Raw genomic sequence first — 22,121 nt, forward strand, 5'->3', positions numbered from 1 at the left:
ACTAGGGACGTTTATGATCTTGTTCTTCAGTCAGATTGTAATAATCTGTTTGAAAATTGGCATAAAAAAATTTAAAGCTCAGAGATTTTAAAAAGCTTTTATAAGTAGAGCCTCTATTGAGATACACAGAGCAGAATGGTGCCCTCAAATGGCTTGCACCAAATTTTTTTTATTGTTGAAAATATTCTAGAATGTTGCCCTTTGTGGCCTCTGTCTGTTTTGCTTATATCTGTTATAGCATCAGCGATCTAAATCTTTTACTGAACTTTTGGACCTTCAACAGTTTCTTTTTGAACTCCCACAATGGGTATCTTATGATTCTTCTTTATCCCTTACAATATTTTCTTGTTAATTTTATTTTTCACCCTTTTAAAAGGAAGAGTTTATTAGTGAACTCAGCAGTTACAAGCCAAGGAAGTGAAAAAGTCAACTCTCTGTTCAAGAGCAGCTAGGAGTAAACAAACGTGCCCTTTTACCTGTGAATTCACACCTGGTCATGGTGATGAGGAGGTGAGCAAATCAGGGCTTCCTGGCCATAGAAACAAGGGTGTGTTATCAGCAGAATTTTTGTGTGTTTCTGCAGTCTGTACTGTATGTCTTAGACAACGTTAAACCAAGCAAAAAAGGAAAACATCATATTCTGATATTTCTAGCACGTGGTTCCAGCTAAAAGAAAAGGCAAAATCTTAGAGCTGTCTCAGCAGGTCATTTCCCTAAGCTCCCTTCCTTAGAACAACCAGAGCAAAACACAACACACCAAGTCACACCATAGTCAGAAATTGAGTCATTATGGAAAAGGCATTGTTGTGTAATGACTTATCTAATTCATCTATGTTGATTCAAGCAGTCTTTAAATCAGGCATTTAAAAAAGGGAAAAAGAAAGAGATCTCTCTTTACTTGGGCATGTCAGGTATGAAAAGGAAATTCTCTAAGCATCCCAAACACCACAAGTGGTACCAGGATGGACTGTGCTTACAATCTGGGCAATTTTCTTTAGGGCAAAGAAAAGTGGAGCGGTCTTTGATGTCAATATGCCCACTTAACCCAAAGCATGGTTGTGCTCAGCCCCCATTTGTGTGGTTGCTTGGCTTGTTCTTGTGTCTTGAAGCACCATTGGAACAACCCAGTGTAGCAGTGGCAGCCCCATTTCCTTCCTGGGTGTGCCCTTCCTCTCTAGCACCAGCCAGTCCCCTGAAGAGACCCACCAACAGCCCATCTGCTCCACACTGCCTCATTAGGAACCAGCCCCCACTCATTCATTCACTCCTAAAGCTTGTGTGTCCAGGAGTGGGCAGAAATGATGGAGGAGTCAAGGATTATGCCATTCATTGGTTCACATTTAATTCTGCTTCCATAACTGTAGAAAGCATTTGTCTGGCTAGGTTATGCCAAGTAGAAAAATAAAAAGTTGTTTCTCAGCCAACAAACACATGAAAAATGCTCAACATCACTCATTATCAGAGAAATGCCAATTAACCGCAATGATATCATCTTACACCAGTCAGAATGGCTGTTATTAAAAAGTCAAAAAAAAAAAAAAAAAGGTGTTAGCAAGGATGCAGAGAAAAAGGAACACATACACTGTTGGTGGGAATGTAAATTCGTTCAACCTGTATACAAAACAGTGTAGAGATTTCTCAAATAACTAAAATAGAACTATCATTTGACCCAGCAATCCCACTATTAGGAATCTACCCAAAGGAAATGAAATCATTATATAAAAAAGACACTTGTACTCCGATGTTTATCACAGCACTATTCACAAGAGCAAAATCATGTAACCAACCCAAATGTCCATCCACAGTTGACTGGATAAAGAAAATATGGTAAATATCTTATGCAGAATACTACAGATCAGTAAAAAAGAATGAAATCGTGTCTTTTGAAGCAACATGGACAGAGCTGGAGGCCATTATCTTAAGTAAAATATATGAGAAAGTAGAATACTACATGTTCTTACTTAAAAGTGAGAGCTAAGCAATGAATGCCAATGGACATAAAGATGGAAGTAATAGACATTGGGGGCTCCAAAACAGAGGAGGGTGGGATGGCAGTGAGAGACGAAAAATTATCTACAGGGTACAATGTCCACTATTTTGGTGGAGTAGAAGTCAAATCGTCACCATCATGCAATATATCCATGTAACAAACATGCACATGTACCCAAGAATCTAAAATGAAATAAAATAAATAAAGAGTTTTAAAAAATGTTTAAGGAATAAATCATCAAACCAAGGAACACCGGTGCCAAGGCTAAACTAGCAAACGCCCAGGTCTGCTCTGACGCGCCCCCTGCAGGATCCCGTCCAGACACGCACGAGAGACAAGGCCGCTGGTGCGCGCTTGGGGCGGTTTTGCGCTGCCTCCTACCTGCTCCCTCCTGCCGCAAGTTCTAGCCCCACCTGCTTGGTCACCCACCGCCAGCCTATGGAGGTTCCCTCTCTGGTCCTCCGTGTCCCATGGGTAAAATGGACGTAGCATGTCTAATCGCGCGTGTTCCCGCAGTGATGTGAAGGACTGAAGAGCTTTGAACGCTGTCGTAAGAGAAGGTGCCTAGGACACTGACTTCGTCCCCTTTTCCCAGTTCCTCCTCAGAGTCGTTCTCCCAGACCGCCGGCCCCTAACTCTATCCCAGCGCTCTGATCAGTCTGCCTACTGAGGGCAAAACCAAGGGTGCCCAAGAACAGGGGCTGCTTTGTCGCCCCATTTCCTGTCTTCCATTTCCCCTGTGCTTTCCTAAATCCGGAGACGCGGCCCTGTGCAGACTGGCGGGGCGCTCCCGGCTTCAGGGGGGCCTCATCACAAAGGGCATTCTGCCCTGGAACGTTCGGAGGAGAGAAAAGCCGCGCAGGCCCCGCGCCCGCCGCGCACTCCGACCGTTCCGACAAGAGAGCGCTGCCCCGGCTGAAAATGACGCGAAGGCTGCCCCGCATCTTAGGCTTCCAGCCCCTGCCCCCGGCCGGCCCCCCGCCGAGCCTTCGCCGGCAGCTCCTCTTTCCTCCCATCCGCCATCCGCTTCTAGACCCGCAGACTCCACTGCTGTTCAATCCCACCTACTCGGCCTTCTGCCGCATCTGCTTCCCGTTTCTCAACGGCTTCGTCCCGGTCCACTACCCCGTGGTGGGCGTCGCCCTGCCCAGCTCCTCCTGCGTGAATCTTCAGAAGGCCTGCATCTGCCGCCGGCACGTCCGCCGGGGCCCCAACTTCCACTACATGCCTCCCTATCCCCCCACGCCCCCGCCCAGCCCCTGCTACTAGAGCCGGCCTGCAGCCCTCCCCCACCCGCCACCCCGCGGTCCTGACCATCCACGGACCCAACGGAAAGGCCCCCCTGCAGGGACCGAGCCCGGGCGGCGCAGAAGCGCGCCCTGGGGTCCCCGCGGCCTGGCTGTGGACACGGGGACGCAGGACCACGGGCACCCACCCTCGGCCTCCGCTGCCTGCGCTGCCAGCCGCGCCAGCCTCTGCGTTTAGAACTGGCTTCCCCGCGGGCCTTGGTCTGCAACCACCCAGCAAACTGCAGGCCCGAGAAGGGAGAGCAGGAGGAAGCAGCACCTCTGCTCGCGGGGAGGGAAACGACTGGCCAAGGCGAGGCCTAACCACATGCCCATGACCTCCGGGTCTGTCCCTTGACGGGAAGCCCTTTCCTGGAGGTGTCCACGGGAGGTTAGGGTAAGGGCTGGGGCGCGAGGGGCTGGGGCTGCGGGAGCGCTATTGTCTGGAGACCGTGTGGGACGCTGTTGCCTGGAGACCGCGTGGGATGCCGTTGTCTGGAGACGACAGAAGTCCTGGCCTGGGAAGAGGCACGAGGGAGGCACTGGGAGCACGAGGGATCACCCCAGGGAAAAGGTGATCCAGGATGAGGTCCGTCAGAACCGTCAGATCTTGCGGGAGCTGTACCTCAAAGAACTACCAGCCCAGCACGTCTGTGCGCTGCACCACGTGAAACCCCGCAGGAGGTCCACAGATCACCAGGAAGCCCATGTCTTGGCACGGTAACCTGGAGGAGCCTGCAGACGCCAGATGTCTGAATCTCATTCGCCACGCTGCCCAGGGACCAAGGGAGAAGGACCCAGACACAGACTGAAAACCAAGAAACTGCATGGGACTCAGAGCCCTGGGTCAACCCAGAATGCCCGGATGGCAGGCTGAACCGCTGCCGGATTTGCAATGACATGGCTCTGTACATGGCTCAGATGTGGAGCCTGGGAGAATTTGATCGCCACCAGTGGCACCCCAGCGGTGGAGTAAGGCCTGGATTTAATGCCCAAGGCCTGGATTTACTGCTCCGAGAAATAAATTTTTAAAGTTACTTTTGAGTCAATGTATAATTTACACCAAAACACACTCATGATAAGAACCCAAAACCTAGTATGGCTTTTTTATCTCTTTTTCAAAGGGAGAAACTTACATGATTTCATAGAAAAATTCACATTGCTGTGGTGATATCAATCAGAAAGGAAGTCTGAAGGAAAAGACTAACATATTGAGGCTTGTATTTGTTAGGATTCTTTCCATTGTGAGAAGCAGATACCCAACTTAAGCAGAAATGAGAAATATTTAACTCCTGAACTTCCGAGTTCCAAGGAATTCAGGCATGACGGGACGCAGGGACTCAATGTCACAGATCTCTCTTGGTCTCTCCTTCTCTGAGTTTGCTTCTGTCTGACTCTTCACTTTTGACATGATTCATTCTTGACACTGACAAATTCTATCTTTATGGAAAGAAAGATTGCTACCAGCAAACCTACAACCACATTTCAGAGACAGAGTAGGACACAGAGACAAATTTTCCCACCTAATCCAGCTGAAAAGAATTTCAGAGGATTTAGGTTCATTTGTGTTACAAAGCTGCCTGCAAACTGTGCAAGCCATATCCTGTTAGGGTTTACCAAGCCTGGGCATGGACTCACAGGAGCCATATGCAGACAAGAAGCTTTCCAGTGGAATCAAAGGAAGGGCGAGAAAGAGTACGGCTCATATCCAAAGTGTAGTCTATTACAAACTTAGACATTCTCCAGGAATAAACCATAGAATAGGAGGAAAACTGTCACTTAGGGGCATTATGGCTTACTGAATTTTAGAATCAGCCAGCGCTGGGTTCAAATACTATGGGGTATTAGGGAAAGCGACTGAAACTCTCTGAAGCCCAATATATGCATGTGCAAAATATACCCCAGAAGGTTCATGTAAAGGCTTGTACAGCCAGTGCCTGGCACATAGTAAATGCTCAAGAAAACATGAATCCCCATAGCAGTCAGCAGAACCATTTGATGATGCTGAGTGTAGTTTGCTGTGACGTGTTTGTATGTTTAGACAAAACAGCTGCATTCATTCAATGTTTTCCTGCTTGGTCCTTTTCTCCAAAGAACATTGTAACACCATCCCCAGAGTGGAACTCACTTATGCCTTCACCCCACTGCAGCCCACACGGAATGTCAATTTCCTCTCCTTTCCTATAAAAAGTTTCCATTTTGTCCCCTTTCAATCTCAGCCATCAAATTGAAATGCAATCAAATAAAAGTGCCCTTGCAGGTGTGTGAATGAAGCTGTTGAAGACGTTAATAAAATACTCTTGCTGACTGCATACATTATATATTTTAAAATTTTAATTCTAGAAATGTATGCAGTAGTAGACTGGTCTCCACCAGAGATGTTCTGGAGCAACACAGCTTTCCAGCATCCCTAAAATGCTACTGGCTAGCTAATTGCCTGTATAGAAAGCCAGGTCTAATTGAGACACAGGATCCAGTGATAGGCATCAATTTTATTATTTTTATCAATAATAAAACTCTGTTACTATCATTCAAGCCAATAGCAGGCTTTTATTTGGGACATAGAATCAACGGTCTTTGGTGTTACAGAGACAAGTTGTTCCCAAAAGCTTGACCCCAGAATAAGGTAACAAAAGCATCCTACATTATAGCTGGAAGTGAATAAGATCACCATAAACTCACAAGTAACATTGTGAGATAATTTTACATTCTGTATTGTATGTTATATTTTGCTATATATAACTAATATAAACATTGTGCATATTATTCTGAAAGATTTAATCAACATGGTTTTGAAGTTTGCCCATGTTCATACATGTAGCTGAGGTTCATTCTTTTTAAACTGCAGATAGTGGATTTGGGGGACGTACACAGCTTCTCTGTACTCCTATCCACAGACATATTTAGTCTGCTTCCAAATTTCCACAGTTACAAGTAACACATCAATAAATATTCTTACGCACATGCCCTTGTTTTGCATGAATGAGAGCTTCTTTAGGCTATGTGCCTAGAACAGCTATGAGCATTATTGCTAAATGCTCTCCACGGTGATTTTACCAATTTAACCATTGTGTGCAGTATCTTCAACAGAGAAGTATCCCTACTGCCCCATGACCTCACCAACATGGCCAGACTCTTTAAACTTTGCTAATCTGCAAGATATAAAGCAGTTAACTAATGTGTAATGGCATGTCCCTTATTATTAGTGAGGTTGGGCCCTCCTATGTGTCTTGATTATTTGGTGTACTGTTGCTTTGAATTTTCTGTTTATATCATTTGTTCATTTTTCTATAGTCTTTTTTCTTTGATTTTCAGAACTTCTTTTAGAAAATATGGTGTCAGATGCCACACAGTCTCTTGTTTAAGATCTTCAGCAGAGGGTGAGGCTGAAGCAAGAACATACTGAGCACCAGCCACAAGCCTACTGAGGGAGACGTTCCCTAGGAACTGGCCCCACCTGCACCCCCACCCCAACGAACAATCACTCCACATATGAGGAGAGCTCATAGGTCGCCTTTTGGCCTTTATGTTTGGTTCAGGAAAAGAGCTTATTTCTTCCTCACTCTAGCAGGGTGAGGGGAGATTCCCCAAGAGAGTTATTCTAAAACTTCAAGTGCTATCAATAAAGTGAGACTGGATTTTGATTCCTGCTGTGCACCTGCTTAGCTGGTAGATTATCTGAAATGTCCCTGAGCCCCTGAACTAGAGAAAAGTGACTTGAGAAGAGGTGGCTTGGTGAGGCCCTGCCCGATGAAGTGGGGCATATACACATGCTCTCCTCAAACTTGGGCACATGCACCAGAGATTCTGATTCCTAAGAAGTAGGGAGATGGAGCACCAGCGCACCCACAGACCTGAAAGTAGACTGTGGTGGGGAGCTGAGCTGAGCTGGAAGCTCCGGGCACAATGTAGCACAGACCCCACAGGTGTGCATGTGAGGCTACCCACTGCACGGCAGCCTCAAAGCACAGCTGGGTCCCTCTAAAACCCACCTTTGCCAGGGTTTCTACTCAGATGTGAGTTCCTTGTAGGACATGAAGGTATCAACATCCATCTACTTGATGCCCTTGGGCAATGATCAGGGACGGCAGTTGTGGTACCCCAGGGAGAGCCACCATATGTAGTCAAAGATGGAGACATGGTTTTTTTCCTCCATCTCTCACTGCTCCAACTGAGGTGGGAGATAGGGAGGAAGAGGACAGATGTGTGACAGCAGCCCATCACCACCTTTATTCCAGCCACTAGAGTCTCAGCTCCCACCTCCCCTGAGCGGAGTAGAGGAAAAAGAACATCTTTGAATCAAATGATTAAAGTTTTAACATGAACCAGAGCTGCATCTGATAAACCCCAAATGACTTCAAAGCACCAGAAGTGACTGTAAAACTATGAAACTTAGCAAAAATAACTGCAGGGAGCATCTACCTAACGGAAAAAGGGGAGTGGCAATGGGGAAAAAAATCATGTTTGTAGCACACTGCCTTGAACTCAACTACCTGGCTACATCTGTCTTCCACCTGCCACAACAGTCTATAGGGCTGCTGTGATTATACAGTGAGATTTCATTTGACGCTTTTCCTACCTTGATGGCACATCTCTAGAAAAGTCTACAGCAAAATGTTCATCCATCCAATTCTAAAGCCTAGGGCTGAGTGTTGTGTCTTTATGGGATCGTTCCTCTGTGTCTCTGGGGCAAGGAGGCAAGTAGAATCTGGGCTCCAGTCAGCTCTCTGCATGAGTTTTTATTGCTTCCTGACAAATCAAGTTTGCATGTTTTTTTTTTTTAAGAATCCCTTTAGAAGCAAAGGGAAAGCACCAGGGCGCCCCCTGCAGGACGCGTGGAGCAATCGCGGGCACCCACACTTGGGTTTGGGACTTAAGGCTGCTCACCTGGCTGGGTCCTAGGGTCCCTTCTTTGTCACTGAGGTCAGACTAGTAGATACCTCCCGGGAACGTCCACAGGGTTCGTGGCGTGGCAGTCAGGCTCAGGGGCAGATGGAGCGAGGTGAGGACAAGCCCTGAGGACAGGCCGTTCTTCCCCAGGCCGCTCTGTCCTCAGCAAAGCAGGACCGACCTTCCCTCCAACCCGCACCACCGCCGCTGCCACCGCTCCCACGCACCAGCAGGATCTCAAAGCATGATCTCAGTACTTATTTCAGGTTGGTTTCACCCGATGACAGTTTCTCCGAGTACTGAGGGAAAACCACTGTGAATTATTTATTCTAAATAAGCCAAAACAAAGTCCCAAATGGACACACCTGGTGGGGGTTTTAGCCATGGGCTTACCTGAAGCCAGCTGGCTTGGAGGAGACGACGGCTCTGTTCCAAGCTCCTAGATGGCTTCTGGCTGCAGCGCTTTCCCACGCTCAAGCCTGATGTGGTGTGGAGCCGGGCCATCACCTGGTCCCTAGGTCAGAACCAGCTGCGGGAGCTGGTGCCTCTTCCTTGGGTCGGAAGGCGGGGGTGTCACAGCTCAGCCACAACCCTTGTGACTAGCGTTTCATTTTTTAAAAAGAAAGACAGAGGCTCTCATCAAATGGCTCTCTTCCATGATTTCCTTCCTCTTCTCTCTCCGCACCTCCTCACTCTCCTACCGCCAGCCATCTTCCCGCCCCTTCCTCGTGGCTGTTTCCTCCAACCATTAGGTCATGCATGCCATCAGGGCAGAGACATGCTTCTGCGCTCACGTATGCATCCATATAGGAGGCCCATGTGTTCAATGAGTGGCAGAAGGTGACAATGAAACTACAAAAGGCCAGTTTGGGACTTTTGTCATAGCATGGCTAAATGACCACCCGAGTTCTCTCATTTCCCCCTAAAGTGGCTACCATGCACCTTTGGCTTGGAAGGTAGACAGGTGGGGTGAGGGAAGTACAAGGGTAGTCCTTTGAGATCCCTGAATGCTCTTTCACAGAGGTGAGGTTTCCCGAAATCCAGGCAAAGCCCGCCTTTTGGTCTCACCCCCTCGAGAGGTGGGACAGGCGCCTCCTAACACCAGGTTCCCCACTGGACTCTTGGGAGCTGCCTTGAACAAAGCCTGAAGGGAGTCCGCATGCTCAACACTGAAACAGAAATCTGCCACCGTTTGATATTTGTCCTTCAATCCCGTAGCTCGGATTATAGATACAAATAAAATTAGGCCAGATGGTCCATACCTTGCTTGAAAGCCATACTACAGATATGCAAATTTCAATGGGCAGGAGAGACCCAAGCAAATCTCGCCATTGCTCTTGGGTCCATGTTCTCATCATTCATTAATTGGGCCAAGCTCTGCAGAGTCTAGGGTGCCAACAACATGCTACGGGTCCACAATTCCAAAGAAAGCCACAGCTATACCTTCCTAGGCATTTACTGGCTATTGTAGGAGCTGAGAGGTAAAGACCCTTTATTTTCACACAGAATAAGATAGAGCCTACCTATTATTCATTCAATTAGAAAATGTTTTGGCATTCTGACACCTAACTGATATTGCTTGAAACAGAAAAAGTTGGAAAACTGGAAAAGGAATTGATTTTCAAGCACGGAGGCTGGGAGTAAATGTCCTTCATCGCCCACCCAGCTGCCCCCAATCAAGTATTTGGCATTATTTCAATGAGTAGATAATTGAGTGCTTACAAGAAGACCTACAGTCTTCTCAAGATTCCAAGCATCCCCTTTAGAAATGTCTCGAGAACCGGGCATGGTGGCTCATGCCTGTAATCCTAGCACCTGGGGAAGCCAAGATGGGCAGATCACCTGAGATCAGGAGTTTGAGACCAGCCTGGCCAATATGGTGAAACCCTGTCTCTACTGAAAATACAAAAATTAGCCGATGTGGTGGCACACACCTGTAGTCCCAGCTACTTGGGAATCTGAGGCAGGAGAATCACTTGAACCCAGGAGGCAGAGGTTGCAGTGAGCTGAGATTGTGCCATGGCACTCCAGCCTGAGTGGCAGAGTGAGACTTTATCTCAAAAAAGAAAGAAAGAGAGAGAGAGGGAGAGAGAGAGAGAGAGGAGAGAGAGAGAGGAAAGAAGGAAGGAAGGAAGGAGTAAGAAAGAGAGAGAGAAGGAAGGAAGGAAGAAAAAGAAAAGAAAAAGAGAAATATCTCAGGAGTATCTGTGCTCTGTTAACTGTGACATGAGAAATGAAATCAGAGAGGGTGACATGAGAGCAGGGTCAGGAATAGCCCAACCTCCCAAGCTTTCTCTTTGTTTTAGGTGACTTGAGCCTCCTCACAGGAGAGCAGCTCTCCACTGCCGCCTGCTGACCTCAAGCCCTTGCCTCCTCCATCTTCTTTCTCTCTGGGACCACACACATGGGAATCATAAACACAAAAGACCCTAAGACTCAGCATGGGCTTTTTTTGTTTGTTTTGCCCTAGTTGGGACTGGGAAAAGAGAAAACACCAGTAAGGTTTTATGGTTGCTACTGTTTTAAGTAACCTACTCTACCAGAGTGGTTACTGGGAAAGGCTAGATGCTTCTCCCCTTCTGTTTGGAGCTCTGAACTTTCTTCATCCGTGTTATGGCCTGTTAAGTTTTTAGGATGGACCCAACTGGACGGAAGCAACAGCAGAGCCTGGCTCTGTAGCAGGGCCTTTGCCACCCCTAGCGAGGCCTGCTTGAGAATGTGCCCTGCTGAGAATCACCAGCAGCAGAGCAGGTGCAATGAATAAACATACAAGACAGGAGACTAGCAGGGCTAGGAACTGCACAGCCACACTCTGAAACAGAAAAGTGTATTACCAGGTCCTTCAAGACTAAAAATATCCCAACACAGCTTGATCACTTCTTTTGAAATGCACAAATATAAATATATATATATAACAAGAAATGTCCCAGTGTCATTACCAAAGTAGGAACTCAGACTTGGGCCTGGGACACCTTAGAACACTTTTGCTTTCTGACACCTTCAGCCAACATTGGTGGGAGCCACAATTGGTACAAGCTTTCTGGAGGGAAATTTGGAAGAGTACATCAGATGATCAGATATAAATCTATCTATTCAATATATAAATTCTATTTCTAGTAGTTCATCTAAGACAAATGATCAGATGAATGTACTTTGTTTGTAAAAGTAACAAATTGGAACAAACTTAAACGTCCATGTGATGGCTCATCTTATATGTCAGCTTGCCCGGGCCAAAAGATGCTCAGATTAAACATTACTTCTGGATGTGTCTGTAAGGTTGCTTCCAGGGAAGATCAGCACTGGAATCAATGGACTCAGTAAGACAGATAGCCTTCCCCAGAGCAGGAGAGCATCATCCAAATCCCTTGAAGGCTTGAGTAGAACAAAAAGCAGAGAAAGGAAGAACACTTCTCCACCCCTTTTTAAAATCTGCCTCATTCACTGCCTGAGTGAGCTGAACCATCTCATCTTCTGCCTTCAGACTGGGATTTATATCATCAGCACCACTGGTTCTCAGGGTGTTGAACTCTAGCTAAAGAAAAACTTCACTGGCCTTCCTGGGTCTCCAGCTTGCAGAGAACAGATGTTCACGGGAGACAGTTGTATATACATATGTTCTGTTTCTCTGAAAAACCCTGACTAATGCAATTCATAAATCTAAGATTGGTATAGCAAACTCAAATCTATGAGAATATTTATATATATACCAAAAGGATAGGGAATATTTTTATAGCTTCCTGTTTTCATAAATTTACCCAATGAGCAAATAATCAGGGAGGAAAAAGCAGTTTATATTTTGAAAACAAACAAAGTATCTCCTTCCCTAGTTTCATCCGACTGTTCAGAATAGCCAGGGTGTCTTATTTCACAGCAAACTTGCCTCAATGTCCAAGGGTTGAGAGTTTGTTTTAAAATAATTTTTTAACTGTTCTACTTTTTGTGAATGAACTCTCATGGCCAGTCTTATTTCACAAACTCATGTCCTCTACCACTCCCTGCACTGGATTATTTTGAAGTCAATCTGAGACATCATAGGATTTCATTCACAAATGTTTCAGTATGTCACCTGCAACATAAGATTCTTTCAGAAACCTAACAATACTACCATTACCATACCTGACCATTTAACAGGATTGCTATAACACCATGAAATATCCAGTCAGTGATAGGTTTCCCTGGAGCCATGTTTTACAACTGTGTTACCCCTGAGTAGGTTACCTAATCTCTTACACATTTACTTTCTTCATTTTAAAATGGAGAGGATATAGGATAATTGACTGTGAATGAGGTAATGTACTTGAAGAGCTTGGCTTAGGGTCTGCCACATGGTAAATGTCCCACCACCCCTCCCCCCACCCCGGAGGCATCAGATCATTTGTGATGTTACACACATTTTCGTTCACTAGGCTTTTGTATGAATTAACCCTTACTTTGTAAATGTCCTGTTCATGTTCTCTGGCCCTTTTTGTAGTGGGCAATAAGGATACCAACATTGTAGTATCCCCTTTCTACAGAGGAAGAAACTGGACACAGGTTTGTAAGTTGCCAGGAGGATGTGGCTAGCATACTCCATCGGCAAGTAGTGGAGTTGTGATTGGAGCCCAGGCACCCTGACACCAGGGCCAGCTCTCTGAAATCACTGTGACTAGAGTCCCCTCTTGCGAGTACACAGTAAGGAGAGCCTGCTGGTCCCTACTTACCACTCTTGGACACGCTGCGGCAGTCTCAGAAGCCCAAGAGTTAGGAACACATTCGAAAATGGCACTATTTTCACCTTCTCCACGGCCGAAAAAGAAGATGGATATCCTTGACTTTAAGCTGGAAAGTCCCGAGAGGCTGTGTGCACCCCTGGGTGCCCGCCCACCTGTAAGGCTCCACTCTGGCCACCTGGGTAGATTGCAGCAGCCCGAGGGGGGCTCTGTGAGCTTAGAGCGGGAGAGCAGTTCCTCAGCACCCACTAGAGGGCGCAATGGCCCCGTGGGCAGGCACCAAAGTTTTTGTTTGCCGAGCTTGGGCGTCAACGTGTTTGTCCTGTGTCTCAAGAGAGGAAATGTTCTTCTCTTTCTCAAGGTTCTTCACCCAATGGGCTGCTTTCTTTTCCTCTTGATGTCATCCTTTTACACAGGCAGGAAATTATGTTCACTTCTACTACCCTGTGGTCATTTTAAACCACAAACAAAAGCTGATTGACCGGGAAGTCAGATAATTAAAAGAAGAGCCATAATAAATTCTTGATAAAGCCTTGTTAATTGAAGAAAGCAAAGTAGCCAAACTATCGTGATTGACGTGGGGACCAGTAGCTTGACAGGCTGAGCTCTCCAGATTGCAGAGGAAAGGCATATGTTGGTTATTAAAACAAGTTGGCAAGCATTTTGAAAAACTGAGCTAGACTTGAGCAAAATAGAACATATAGAACAAAGCTTTTTCCATTCATGTGTGTATACTGAGTTGCCTACTAAACTATGTTTCTCATTGTACTTTGAGGCTGTAAATATATGAAAGCCTTGGCTGGGCTTGGTGGCTCATGCCTGTAACCCCAGCACTTTGGAAGATGGAGGCAGGCAGATCACTTGAGCTCAGAAGTTCAAGACCAGCCTGACCAACATGGTGAAACCCCGTCTCTACTAAAAATACAAAAATTACCCTGGCAAGGTGGTGCACGCCTGTAATCCCAGCTACTCGAGAGAGAGGAGGCAGGAGAAGCACCTGTGCCAGGGAGGCAAAGGTTGCAGGGTGCCAAGATCACGCCCCACTGTACTCCAGCCTGAGGAATAAAGCAGGAGTCTGTCTCAAAAAAAAAAAAAAAAAAAAACGTAGTGGATGCCAGCCTTTCAGCTAAAACCCAGGGGCCTTAACTTCTGCTCTCCTGGCTGTGATCTGTGCTTGACCCACTCTGGGACAAGGAGAGAATGCCAGCGTGGCTCTGTGACCTGGACACACTGTGTCCTGCTGGAAAATCATCCCACCTCTGCCCAAGCCTCTCTCCTTATGCTATGTTTTCATTTTCCAGAAACATGCTAACTAGACTGGTGGCAGTGTTGGGGATTTGGGGGAGTAAGCCTTGATGACAATAAGAAAAGAGAAAGGGCTGGGTGCAGTGGCTCATGCCTATAATCCCAACACTTTGAGAGGCCAAGGTGGGTGGATCACCTAAGGTCAGGAGTTCAAGACCAGCCTGGGCAACACGGTGAAACCACATCTCTACTAAAAATACAAAAAATTAGCTGGGCTTGGTGGCAGGCACCTGTAATCCCAGCCACTCAGGAGGCTGAGGCAGGAGAATCGCTTGAACCCAGGAGGTGGGGGTTGCAATGAGCTGAGATTGCACCATTTCACTCCAGCCTCAGTGACAAGCAAAACTCTATCTAAAAAAAAAAAAAAAAAATTCAACGAAGAAATGTGGAGAAATGAGACCACCATCAGGGAGGATGAGGGGACCAAAACACTCATCAGAACAAAAAGCTTTGGTCTCCAGGCTCCCCCATGCCAAAGGTGGGGGACATCAATTAATCCACCACCATCTTGGTGGGTGTCAGACTGAGAAACAGTGCATACACTAAGTGTAGAAAAAATAGCTATTGCACATGACTCTTATGTTTCTCTATACCTACAATCACAGTTTGAGTTTTGCCCAACTTTTCAGTGGACCACACCACAAAGGTAGTGAATTTAAGGGGAAAAATATTTGAATGTTGACAAGCTAACTGTCAGATGATTGTAGCAGAAATCCCTTTTCATTTTTTAAACTGAAAAAAAAATTTTTGCTATTTTGACAGGCGTAGTAAAGAAACAAAATTGATTTGTGTTGCTCAAATGAGAATAACATTTATTTCACAAATTACTGATATTTTTAACACTTATAGTTCAATTGTTCACTGTAGAAAAACAGCAGAAAGGGCTACGCTATCCAAGCACAGGCTTCCATGTAGAGCTCAGCCCACCATGACGTGGGGATGCCCCCAGCTCTCACCCACCATGACCATGAAGAAGCCCCCAGTTCTTACCCACCATGACCATGAAGATGCCCCCAGTTCTCACCCACCATGAAGATGCCCCCAGCTCTCACCCACCATGACCGTGAAGATGTCCCCAGCTCTCACCCACCATGACCATGAAGACGCCCTCAGTTCTCACCCACCATGACAGGGGGATGCCCCCAGTTCTCACCCACCGTGACCATGGGAATGTCCCCAGCTGTCACCCGCCATGACCATAAAGACACCCCCAGTTCTCACCCACCATGACCATGATGACGCCCCTAGCTCTCACCCACCATGACCGTGAAGATGCCCCTAGCTCTCACCCAACCATGACCATGAAGATGCCCCCAGCTCTCACCCACTATGACCATGGGGATGCTCCCAACTCTCATCCACCATGACCATGAAGACCACCTCCAGATCTCACCCACCATGTCCATGGAGATGCCCCCAGCTCTCACTCACCATGACCATGAAGACCACCCCCAGATCTCACCCACCATGTCCATGGAGATGCCCCCAGCTCTCACCCATCATGACCATGAAGATGCCCTCAGTTCTCACCCACCATGACATGGGGATGCCCCCAGCTCTCACCCACCATGACCATGAAGACAACCCCCAGATCTCACCCACCATGACCATGGAGATGCCCCCAGCTCTCACTCACCACGACCATGTTGATGCCCCCCAGCTCTCATCCCATCCTCTTCTTCTCTAAGCCTGAGCTCAACCAGGTGTCCAGAATGCCAACCCCAGCCTCATCCTGAAGCAGAAAATAGGTGTAGAAATGAGGCAATGTAGAGCGAAATAAGTCATCTTCCGACCATAGGTGTCAGTCCAGCAAGTCTTAGACAGTTCTAAGAGTACTCTTCTTTCTTCTTGAGCCTAGTTTTGGGCCTGAAAGCAGGAAAGATCTGTTTTCTCCCTTTCTGATGTGGTGGGAGATGGGGGCTGAGGAGGAAAACCTGGGAATGTGAAAATCTCCACCTCGCAGTCAGTTCATCTGGTGGTATATCCCTGAGGCTTCCATTTCTCCTGGGTTATCTTTGTAAGGTGGTTATGCAAGAGCATCACAGGTGAGCAGTAGCAACTATGAGAGCCCCCAGAGGAAAGGTGAATTTGGATGACAAGAGCCAGGGCTCTGAGGTCCTTCTCAAGTGGAAAGCCCATCTCCAGAAACAGCCTGGGAGATGAGGGTGGAATTGTATGAGGGAACAGCAGCGTTTCTCTCAAGTCCCTGAGTGTATGGGAGGGGACACCCACACAGAGTTCCCGTCTCTCAGAATACTACTTCTTGGAGATGTGTGGCCTCTACCATTCAGACCCAGCAGCCACTGCGCCTAGAGCCAGGATCTTCCTCGGTAGCTCATTCCAGACTTCATCTGGAACAGCCTCTGTTCTTACAAGGAAACCAGGAAGGAATTTTCCACTCTACACCGCCCCAGATCAATAGCCAAACAAGCATGTGTAGGAGGGAAGTCTGTAAATATGAAACAGGACCAAGTGCCAAGGAAAGGTCAACCAACCATGGCACGGCAGGAAGTGGTTTGTGTCACTGTGGGGTCCTGATGGGTGTGGGAGGTCCTGGGGGCTGAGGCTCCCTGAGCACCTTCCACATTTTGTCGGGCCAGCTCCTGACGGCCTCCCATTGTCTGCCAAGCACTTTCGCATGTGTATCTTCATCTCACTTGGTCCTCCAGGGAAAGACCACACCTTCCCAGGCCCTTTATTTAATGTGACTTGTTCTCTCCCAGGACTTTTCTCATGAGCCGACTCAGGGTATTTGAGGAGAGATATCAAAGGAAGTGGGTTTTGTGGCTTACTCGATCATTATAGGAAGGCGAATGGAAAGGTAACCCAGGGGCTCAGCACCTGTATTTTAGCTCTCTGGTGCTATCCCCTCTCTCAGCCCTGCCTCCGGGTCAGTCCCTGGGGATTCCCGGAGCAATCTCTAATTCCCTTAAGCCAGGGCCTTGGAAAGGAGTGATGAGGGTTTACAGCTAATTTTTAGTATTAAAAAATGTTATGAATCATTAAATTATAAATTGGCCTGTGATGAGGGCACACTGGCTCATGGGAAACTGACTTCACTTTGCTTGGACTAGAATTCTGGAGCCTACCCCCGAGGACTAGGGATAGGGCCCCATTGACCTTGTATTTGCACCAAGCCCATTTGGGAAATGGGAGTGAACTGAGGGTGGCTGTCGGCTTTTCTATAAGCTGCCTCATTGTCCCTTAGCCACGGAACCCTTAAACCTTCTTTTTTATGCAAATTTGGACTCCAGACCATTATCAGAGCTGTCACCTGTCAACTTGCCTACACCTCAGTGGTGACACCAGGCTACTTTAATTATTTATATTCTTGCTGCATTGCATCCCGATTATTTCATTAGGAATTAGTAGAACTTTAAAAAATTTCTTTGCATCTTGATTTCTGTCTCCAACATGGAGTCATAATTCCTCATGGAGGATTTGCCAGTTTAATGAAAGCAGGCCCTTTCTCCTGTTGCACCCAAGAGGAAAATGAGCGATGCTGATCTGTTCCGCACTCTGTCCCCTCAATCACCACTGTTCTCTTCTCTGAGCTGGTCTCTGGAGGCGGTCTGTAGTCCTGGAGCAGGGCACGGGGCCTGTAGGGTGGCTGAGGGCATTCCCCTTCCTTCTGTGGAGTGCGTTTGAGACCAGGTCACAACAGGGAACCCCCCTGAGGGCGGTGGGCACCACCTCTGGCCATTTGACTAACCCCTGTGCAGTAAATGTAGACCGCAATGGGTGAGTGTCACTGGCTTGTGGTCTGGTGAGGATTTGGGAAATCCCCCCACTCCATTCCAATTCGAGGGCATCTCAACAGGCTGCCCCCTTCCTTCCCAGCCATTTCTCTCTGCAGCATGGAGGGAGCCAGAGGCAGCCACAGTGAGGGGGAGCGGGAGAGACGCTGGGATGTGTCCTCTCCGAAAGGCCCGTGAACTTTAGAAAACAGATTCTCTAGCAATTAATTATTTGTAAGCAAGTGACCACACTCACAGGACACATCATTCGAGGTTGTCAGCAAAACAGAAAGCCGACCCATGGGAAGAAAAGGTATTTTCTGGAAACCTCCGACTTACAGGAGACCAGCACTGTTGGTGAATACTTTAACAGGAATTTTGTAAGTCAAAAAGCTTCCCTCTTTTCGATATGCATCTCTAGTTTCTTTTTATTGAAAAGTATCAAAAATGTAAGAGTATTAATGAGTTACAGCAGCTGTTTTTAATGTTATTATTCTTAAAATGCATTTTAAGTATGTCCTACCTAAGAGCAATGGGGAGGCAATGGGGAGGCATAGCTTAATGGGTGCAGGATTTCAGCTGCAGAAGATGAAGCAACTCTGGAGTGGATGGTGGTGATGGCCACACAACAGTGCGAATGTACCTAATGCCACTAAACTCTACACTTAAAAATTATTAAAATGGTACATTTTATGTTCATGTATTTTACCAAAATAAAAATTTTAAAAAGCAAATGTTAAAAAAAGAGGGTATCAATGTCAAGTCAGGGCCTCTGTAGGATGCTAAATGAATGTGTAATGTGAGGTCACCTTGGAACATAAATTCTTCAGAGAGGAGTGCTCTCCTTAGCACCGGAGAGTCCATCCAACACTGGGCACCACCCACTGCCTGTGAATGAAGGCACAGCGCCTCCCAACCCACCTGCTCCCCACGCCATCCCAGGGCCACAGGCCTCCTGACACCCTCTCACTCCTGCTCCCATCCCCACCGGCTGACTCCCAGGGCTGACTCCCTTCCAGTCCCCACTGACTGCTTACTAAGTCTCGGTGTCACCAACCGTAGCTTCAGTGGATTGCGGTATGCCTAATTCCCTCAAGACAGGGTCTTGGAAAAGAGTAATGAGGGTTTACAGCTAATTGTTAGTATCAAAACTCTTTGTGAATCATTACATTATAAATTGGCAGATAAAGCCTCTCAAGCATGGGCTTACTGGGAGGGTAACCAAGAGGTAGTCGTGGCCACACCTGTGGGTCCCCACTGGTCTAGGTGACTTTTAACTCTCTCTGGAAGCAAAGTGCTAAGGCTGTGATCACAGCTCTTTGTCTGCACTGGCAGAGTGAGAGAGACACAGACACAGCAAATGACACCTGAGCACAGGCCCTGCGGACACTGGACAGCCATGGACAAATACTGCTATCCTTGCCAACCCTCTCCTGGTGCTAGACTGCCCTCCTCCTGTCCCCTGACAGTGCAGGCTCCCATCTCAGACTCCGTGGGTGCCTTATCATGGGCAAACTTTCGGGCATGTCCACTGCCATCTCTAAAACCCTCTGTGTCCCATTTCCAAGGGGCCCAAGTGCATACCCACCCAGGGCTTCATGAGTGCTCAAGTGTATCAATGAGCCCATAGGCTAACAAGGGCCTTCTGCAGAAGCCCTGTCTTTCCCGGAAGCAGCAGCTCTGATCAAAGCAAACAAATGATAACAAACACAACAGACTCGCTCACTAGTATGCACCTGCCAGCTTCAGAGCGGAGAGCCCCGATGAAATGCGTCCTCCTTCAGCTGTGAGCCACCGCGCAATGATAAACCCCCTGTCAGTGCGTGGTGAACCTCGTGTCCTCCTCCCATTCGCTCACCTGCCATGCAGTTGCAAGGCGTGTGCTGCAGGAGCTGGACTGGAGGAGACAGTGGACACCTTCTGGGTGGCATGTGATATCTCACTGTCTTCCAAAACTTGGTCTTCGCACACTGTGACTGCTCTGTGAAGTCCCCGTGCCACCGGATGGCCCCGTGCTTCTGTCTGATATACTGAATTGACTCCGGCATGGCTGTGTAGTCCTCGATTTTCTCTAGCTCAATGAGAATGACCTTCATCCCATCCTGGATGAGGGCACTGTAGACTGCAATTTGTTCTTCCGGCAGGTTCTTTAACAGGCCAAAGCCCAGCGATTCGGGGACCACAATCACCATTAGCCTCCTACACAACTTAACATTTTCATCGATGACATTGGCCACAGCTGGAAATAAAGAAAGAAGACTCAGAAGAGCTCACAATTAAAACAGCCCAGGGTCATAATGCTACTGAGAATATTAGAAACAGGCTCTGAGGGGAGAAAATGGACTTTTTTTTTTTTTTTTTTGAGATGAAGTCTCACTCTTGTTGCCCAGGCTGTAGTGCAGTGGTACAATCTCAGCTCGCTGCAACCACCGCCTCCCAGGTTCAAGTGAGTCTCCTGCCTTTGCCTCCCGAGTAGCTGCGATTACAGGCACGCACCACCATGCCCAGCTAATTTTTTTTTTTTTTTTTGCAACATTCAACATTTATTGAGTACTGGCCATATAACAGGACAGGAGTGGACATTGGTGGTACAGAAGTAAGCAATGCAGACTTAGTCCCTGTCTTCCTGGAGTTCACGGTCTAGTTCTATACATCTTTTTTATTTATTTATTTATTTTATTGCATTTTAGGTTTTGGGGTACATGTGAAGAACATGAAAGATTGTTGCATAGGTATACACATGGCAGTGTGATTTGCTGCCTTCCTCCCTATCACCTATGTCTGGCATTTCCCCCAATGTTATCTCTCCCCAACTCCCTACCCACCACTGTCCCTCCCCTATTTCCCACCAACAGACCCCAGTGTGTAGTGCTCCCCTCCCTGTGTCCATGTGTTCTCATTGTTCAACACCCGCCTATGAGTGAGAACATGCGGTGTTTGATCTTCTGCTCTTGTGTCAGTTTGCTGAGAATGATGGTTTCCAGGTTCATGCATGTCCCTAGAAAGGACACAAACTCATCATTTTTTATGGCTGCATAATATTCCATGGTGTATATGTGCCACATTTTCCCTGTCCAGACTATCATCGATGGGCATTTGGGTTGGTTCCAGGTCTTTGCTATTGTGAACAGTGCTGCAATGAACATTCGTGTGCACATGTCCTTATAGAACGATTTATAATCCTTTGGATATAACCCAGTAATGGGATTGCTGATGTTCAGCTAATTTTTGTGTTTTTGGTAGAAATGGGGTTTTACCACTAGCTGGTCTTGAACTCCTGACCTCAAGTGATCTTCCTGCCTTGGCCTCCCAATGTGAATTAATAGAAATTTTTGGAGTTTTTCTTTTCTTTTCTTTCTTTTTTAACATTTCTCACCTTTTCTGTGAAGCCTTTGTGGCTTTCCCTGAAGCACTGGTCCTCTGCAGTCATGAATCATGTTTTGCATGTGGTTTCTTGGTATGTCACCTTCCCTGGCCAACAAGTATCTGATGATGCCTGACTTTGTATTCCCAGACTAGCTGAAGGTCTGCTGTACATTAACAGATGAACACATTTTTAAAAATAGATTTTAAAAGGATAGGAAACATGTAGTTAGCTCAAATGTTGCGTTAATCTTGAATCTGTGTTTTCCTTTTGTTCTTTATAGTTATTTACATGACCAGGATTGATGTGACTAATTTAGAAACCAAATAGCATGTCCTGATGACTGCTTGGGAAAGGGAGGGTTCTCTAAATTCCCAGCTCTGCAGATGCTATTCAGTCTATGGTCACATCTCATAGCAAATAAGAATAGACTGGAACCTCCCTGAGGACAGTCCCTTTTGCTTGGCTGATTTTCTAGTGCCTAGAATAGTGTCCATCACATAGAGGTTTTCAGTAGATATTTGTTGAATAAGTGAGTGAACTGACATTTGCTGGTGACTAGGAAAAAAAGTTTCAGATTTCAGCCATTTTGCTGTGTAGCCTTCCAAAAAGGAGAACAAAGGGACAGGAAAGCACTGCTGTGTGAGTGTCTAAGATGTGCGAGCTCCATGCCGGGGGTTCCTTCTCAGGTTTTCTCATTCAGTGCTCTCATCTGAGTCAGGGAAGCATTCCTCTCCCCATTTTACAGATGAGACAACTGAGGTTCAGAGATGATAACTGAATTGTCCAAAGCCACCTTCTTCAAATGGGAAAAGTAAACTTAAAACTTCCGTTGTATTT

At 46.8% G+C, this 22,121-nt stretch overlaps 1 protein-coding gene across 4 annotated transcripts in view; it reads right to left on the reverse strand.

The window, feature by feature from the left end:
- Positions 1-19,095: 19,095 nt before the first annotated feature.
- The window catches only part of IL1RL2 (interleukin 1 receptor like 2), a 48,633-nt gene continuing 45,607 nt past the window's right edge, over positions 19,096-22,121 (reverse strand). For all 4 annotated transcript variants that reach the window (XM_037745476.1, XM_017547859.2, XM_037745474.1 and 1 more), the window contains one exon: positions 19,096-20,156. In XM_037745476.1, the coding sequence (XP_037601404.1) occupies positions 19,663-20,156 (494 nt within the window). In that variant the 3' untranslated portion in view covers positions 19,096-19,662. The remainder of the gene's footprint in view (positions 20,157-22,121) is intronic.

This window comes from Cebus imitator, unplaced genomic scaffold, assembly GCF_001604975.1.
Source record: "Cebus imitator isolate Cc_AM_T3 unplaced genomic scaffold, Cebus_imitator-1.0 Scaffold202, whole genome shotgun sequence".
NCBI classification, from domain to species: Eukaryota; Metazoa; Chordata; class Mammalia; order Primates; family Cebidae; genus Cebus; species Cebus imitator.